Genomic DNA, 6,098 nt, shown 5'->3' on the forward strand with positions numbered 1-6,098 from the left:
AAAAAAAAAAAAAAAAAAAACTTAAAAAAAAAAAAAAAAAAAAAGGTACAATAAAAAAATAAAATGGTTAAAAAAAAGAAGAGTAAGGATCTGCCCTCAAGGAGGTTATGGCAGGAAGACATAAACACAGCACTATGTAAGACATAAACTACATAAACTCTGAAAGAAGGGCATGAGAAATACTGGCCAGTTAAAGAAAACATGTGCAAGGGAGAGAAAAGTGAGAGGTTGGCCAGCATTCCAGGCACTGAACATGAACAGCTATCACATGTCCAAGGGACTGCAAGTAGTCAGCATGACTAAGGTGCGTGTACATGTACTGGTGGAGGCGCTGGCTTCCACACAGACTGCAGAGAAATCATAAAGGAACCTTGGTGCCTATTGATGCATCTGATTTTACCCTGTAGGTTATGGGAGATCACTGAGTGACACTGTGAGTTCTATCATCAGGCCTGTGTTTGGGAAGACTACCCTTGTGATAGTTTATTTATTTATTTTTTAAAGATGTTATTTATTTATTCGACAGAGAGAGACATAGCGAGAGAGGGAACACAAGCAGGGGGAGTGGGAGAGGGAGAAGCAGGCTTCCCGCCGAGCAGGGAGCCCGATGCGGGGCTCCATCCCAGGACCCTGGGATCACGACCTGAGCCGAAGGCAGATACCCAACAACTAAGCCACCCAGGTGCCCCTACCCTTGTGATAGTTTAAAAGATAGTTAAAAAGAGAGGGAAAGTAGAGTGGGAAAGATGTTACTAGAGAAGAGAGACAAAAGGCTAAAACAAAACAAATTAAAGACCTGACACGTATGAGCAGTAATGAGATGGAAAGGAAGATCCGTTAATTTCAGAGTTATTTAGAAAACAGAATTCTCAAGACTTAGTGACTAGATTGGGGGGGCAAAAGTGACTGAGATTAGGAATAAGAAAATTTCTCTTTACATTCAATAAGAAAAACTGAATCCTTTTAAATAATTTTGACATTTAATCCAGTAACAATTTGAAAAGCTTTGGGAAGACTTTGGGAAGCTTTAAAGTTCACAAAAACACTTACTTTGTCCAGTTTTCGTGACCGAAGTGCATGGGCTGCTCTATGATATTGTGCTGTTAGGTACAGACACTGAGCCAACCAATAAATGTCCTGGGGTTCCTCTGGAAGGAAAAAAAAACACATAATGGTCAGAGGTACAAGGAAAAATAAAAAGGTTTTTAAAATACAGAAATCAGAAAAAAAATTAGAAGTTGCCACTTACCATGAGAGAGTGAAGCTACTTTATCTGCCCAAAATAGAGCACTTTGATACTGTTGCTATATGTAAAAAAAAAAAAGAAAAAAAGTAACTGCTGTTATTTCAATAGTTTTAAACAGATATCTAATATTATTAGAATGCTATACAGTAAACCAACATCTTAATATAATAATTGTTAACATGTTGCAAGGGTCTACCAATCATACCTCCATTTTTACATCTCAGCTAGGTGAGTTTTGGTTCAGTGGTACAATAAAAACATTGTTGTAAGATCTTTGATATATACAGTTAAGAAGGTAGGATTTCTTTTTAAACTTATACATTGGAAAAATGTTATCAGCAGGTACCTAAAACACTAGAAAATTAAACAATTCTTTTGCGGTATCTCCTCATTAGCAGTAGTTCTCAGTTCTTGAATGAATGCAACTAGGAACTCTGCTGCCCCTCAATCTGGGAAGAGGAATGCTTAGGGGATGGTTACAAATCTGCTCACTGTAAGTGCCCCAAGGGTGGAAACCAGGCCTGTCTCACTCCTCACTAGTCCCCAGGGCCAAACAGAAAGTGCTCAGGGGCATCTGTTCCATTCAACTGACTTACCAAAATACAACCCTCCAATGTACTGCAGGCATCTGGCAGCATCATTTCACATCCATTCTGAACATTTCATATCGAATATGCTTTTCCCTCCCTTTCTTGGTTTCCAACTTATTTGGAGAGTATAAGCTTTACAAAAACTAAGTGACCTTGCTGATTCTGGAGTCATTTCTTAAACACTGCTGTTCATTCAAAGGCAGTGCAGATACAGTTAACATAACTTTAAAAGTACTGACTCGACAAAACACGGTTATCTATCTTTACTTAAGTTCTGCCACAAATAAGAATTACAACTACACTTCTTGAACATTTTCTATTAACTAGCTAAATTCAAAGACCACCCTGCAACTTTCCTCCTACAGCAATCCTCCCACTTGCACTGAGCACCCACTCTGCCCCAGCAGTCAGGCGGCTGCAGAGCGGGGCTCTGAGCACGTGTTAGGCTCGCGGGGCGCCTAGGTGGTGTCCACTCCAGTGCTGCTCATCCTCCCAGCTGCACAGAGTGCTGGGGCGGTGGGGGGGTGGGCTTCACCCCTCCCTTCGGGGGCTTTACCCCAGGGCGAAGGCCCAGGCCCGGCCGGATCAAGCGCAACCAAGACCGCGACGACAGTCTCCCCTGCGGGCCAGCGCTCGGAGCGGGCTTGCCTCCCGAGCCCCGAGCCCCGGGGCCCGCGCTCCCCGGGTCGGGCCGCCCACCTGGTCCAGGTACTGCCGGACGCGCTTCCGCAGCCGCTCCAGGTTCATGGCCGCGCGGCCGAGGAGTCCGACCGAGCGGCGTCCGCCGCCCCGGCGCGAGCCCTCCTTCCCGCTGCCGGCTGGGCGCGCCTGGAGCCCGCGCCGCAGCCCCCGCACCCGGTCCGACCCCGCCCAGCTCCGCGCACCGCCCGGGATCTTCCGCTCCCGGCCAGACCCCGCCCCGGAAGTCCTCCGCAAACGCGTCCCCTCCGGCGCCGGAACCCGGGGTTGTGCCGTTGGTTCCGAGGCGTTGCCTTGGCCCTTGGGTTGCCGGCGGTTTGGGGGCCGTGGACGCTTTTCCCTCCCACTCAAGGTCCCAGGTCGCGCGGCGCGTCGTTGTGTCCGTGCGCCGTTCACTCGTATGCTGGTCCGGGGGCGGGCGGGGGGCGGTCGCAGACGGGCTTGGGGCGTAGGCGACGACGCCGGCCTCGGAGGGCCGAGGCCGAGTCACGGCGCGCCGCTGGGGTCGCCACGTGTCCCCGTCACGCTGTCTTGCGGCAGAACCCCCAGGTAGAGGAAGCTGTGACCAAAACCCAGTAAGAACTACAGAGGCTGGCCGACTGAGACCGAATCCGTACCCTGGAACGTTATCGTGCCGACGTGGACGCGCCTTCCGCTGGGCAGGGACCCCCTGTCCGTGCTTCCCTTCCGAGGGCGCCCCCACTGACTAAGCTCCGCTCGGCGTCCCCCGAATCCCTCTTTCAGCCACACCCGACTTTGGGACTTCCGTGTTCCGTCCTGCATCGTCCCATTGTAGCAAGAACCCCCCACCCTGTGTGTGTGCTCACCCTTGATTTATGCGCGAATTCCTGTATCCTCCCCCGCACCCTCCAGTTGCTGTCTGAGCACCCTGGCTTGCCTTCTGCAAGAATCCTGTTAGGTCGGTTTAGACAGAACCCCCCCCCCCCCGCCATGTTTCCTCTTAATAATTTTCTATTCAGAGACCCCCGCCCTGCTCCTTGGCTATGAATTCCCACTTGCCTGTGGTGTATTCAGAGTTGAGCCCAATTTCTTGTCCTCGCCGCAGATTTCCACCATCAGTGGTCCCTCTACCTATGGTGATAGCTCCCCTACCTTGAGTAAAATCTTCTTACTATGCTTTGACAAATGTCAGTTGAGTATTTTTTTTCTTTAACACCATGTGTATGAAATATAGTGGTTGTCAGGGGCTGGACTGAGGGATGGGCTTGGGCAAATGAGATTGCTGGGGATTACCACAGTGATCTAAAATGGATTGTAGTGATTCCTGCACAACTCTGAATGAACTAAAAGCCACGAACTGTACACTTTAAATTTTACAGTATGTAAAATATAGTTCAATAAAACTGTAAAACTTCTTTGACCTCGGAGAGTTACCTCACAGAACAACCTGAGGTAGTGCACAGAACTTTTTTCAATCTATTGGAAGGAAACAGGTGTGTAAATACGTAAGTGCAGTGAACAAGTACAAAGATGCATGACTCAGGAAGGAGTGGAGGGACCACGAGGGAAGAGTCAATACTACCCAAGTGAAAACTGGGTGACACATAAGTGATGAAAATGGAGGTGATATAAGCTGAGCCTTTCCTCCTCATAATGAAGTTAAATTTTTTGAACAAAGGCAACGCATTCTCATTACCAAAAAAAATAATGTAGATGGATGAACCACAAATGAAGTCAAAAGACAAGAAATAAATTGGAAACCTACCATAAGATGCTAATTTCCTTTAGATGTAAAGCCACTATAAAAAGACCAATGGCTCGGGTTGCCTGGGTGGCTCAGTTGTTGAGAGTCTGCCTTCGGCTCAGGTCATGATCCCGGAGTCGGGATCCAGCCCCCACATTGAACCCCGCATCAGGCTCCCTACTCAGTGGGGAGCCTGCTTCTCCCTCTCTCTCTGATCCGCCCCCCCACTTGTGCTCTCTCTCTCTCTCTCACTCTTGCTCTCTCACTCTCTCAAATAAATAAACAAAATCTTAAAAAAAAAGACCAACGGCTGGGGCGCCTGGGTGGCTCAGTTGTTCAGCATCTGCCTTCGGCTCAGGTCATGATCCCAGGGTCCTGGGATCGAGCCCCGCATCGGGCTCCCTGCTCAGCGGGGAGCCTGCTTCTCCCTCTCCCACTCCCCCTGCTTGTGTTCCCTCTCTCACTATGTCTCTCTCTGTCAAATAAATAAATAAAATCTTTTTTAAATTTTTTAAAATTTTTTATTTATTCATTTGAAATACAGAGAGAGAGAGAGAACATGAGCAGGGAGAGAGGCAGAGGGAGAGGGAGAGGGAGAAGCAGGCTCCCGGCTGAGCCAGGAGCCCGATGTGGGGCTTGATCCCAGGACCCTGGGATCATGACCTGAGCCGAAGGCAGACGCTTAACCATCTGAGCCACCCAGGCGCCCCAATAAATAAAATCTTTAAAAAAAAAAAAAAAAGACCAATGGCTCAAGAATTAAAATGGGCAAATGACTGAAAATATACTTCATAGGGAAAGAAATGCAAATAGATTCTAGACATGAAAGAAAGCTCAACTTCATAATAAAAATTAAAATTATAGTAGGGTGTCACTTTTTATACATCAGCAAAGAGCAAAAAGATTGGTGACACTTTCTTGGCAAGAGTGTGGGGAAACAGGCTCTCTCATATATTATTTTTGTGGGTGATGTTGGTATACCGTCCATGGTGAACAAGATGGAATGTCTTCCAAAACTAAATATGTACATACTCTGCCCTAATGTTTCCACTTCTAGAGATACATTTTGCACATGTGCAGAATGACATGCTTTATGAGGATAGTCATCATAGCACTTTAATAAGGGACACTTTAATAACCTGACAGATAGGAAACCGATTCAAGAAGTCACAGTGTACGCACATAGTGGAATACCATGCAGCTATTTAAAAGAACAAGGTAGGGGTGCCTGACTGGCTCAGTCAGAAGAGCATGCAACTCTTGATTTCAGGGTCATGAGTTCAAGCCCCATGTTGGGTGTAGAGGCTACTTAAAAATAAATAAATAAACTTTGGGGCGCCTGGGTGGCTTAGTCATTAAGCATCTGCCTTTGGCTCAGGTCATGGTCCCAGGGTCCTGGGTTCAAGCCCCACATCAGGCTCTCTGCTTCGGTGGGAAACCTGGTTCTCCCTCTCCCACTCCCCCTGCTTGTGTTCCCTCTCTTGCTGTGTCTCTCTCTGTCAAATAAATAAATAAAATATTTTTAAAAATAAATAAATAAATAAACTTCAAAATATATAAACAAAATTAAAAAATAAAAGAACAAGGCAGTTCTGTGTATGGATATGGAACAATCTCCAACATATATTAAGGGGGGAAAAGCAAGGTATAGGAAAGTGTTTCTCATATGCATCCATTTGGCTAAAATAGGAAACTAACTAAAGAATAGGTAAGAAGGGGGCACCTGGGTGGCTCAGTTGTTAAGCGTCTGCCTTCGGCTCAGGTCATGATCCCAGGGTCCTGGGATCGAACCTCGCATCGGGCTCCCTGCTCGGCAGGAAGCTTTCTTCTCCCTCTCCCCCTGCTTGTGTTCCCTCTC

The 6,098-nt window shown here is 47.2% G+C and overlaps 1 protein-coding gene across 3 annotated transcripts in view; it reads right to left on the reverse strand.

Moving 5' to 3' along the window:
• CDC16 (cell division cycle 16) overlaps positions 1-3,096 on the reverse strand; it is a 31,271-nt gene extending 28,175 nt beyond the window's left edge. The window contains exons 1-3 of one of the 3 annotated variants that reach the window (XM_032402551.1): positions 2,536-3,096; positions 1,250-1,304; positions 1,051-1,148 (exon numbers count right to left, since the gene is read on the reverse strand). In XM_032402551.1, coding sequence (XP_032258442.1) covers positions 1,051-1,148; positions 1,250-1,304; positions 2,536-2,583 — 201 coding nt within the window. In that variant the 5' untranslated portion in view covers positions 2,584-3,096. Of the gene's footprint in view, positions 1-1,050; positions 1,149-1,249; positions 1,305-1,842; positions 2,080-2,535 lie in introns of those variants that run through there. The other 2 variants (XM_032402549.1, XM_032402550.1) reach the window with 2 other exon arrangements.
• Between the last annotated feature and the right edge of the window lie 3,002 nt (positions 3,097-6,098).

Source organism: Phoca vitulina, unplaced genomic scaffold (assembly GCF_004348235.1).
Source record: "Phoca vitulina isolate PV1807 unplaced genomic scaffold, GSC_HSeal_1.0 scaffold5, whole genome shotgun sequence".
NCBI classification, from domain to species: Eukaryota; Metazoa; Chordata; class Mammalia; order Carnivora; family Phocidae; genus Phoca; species Phoca vitulina.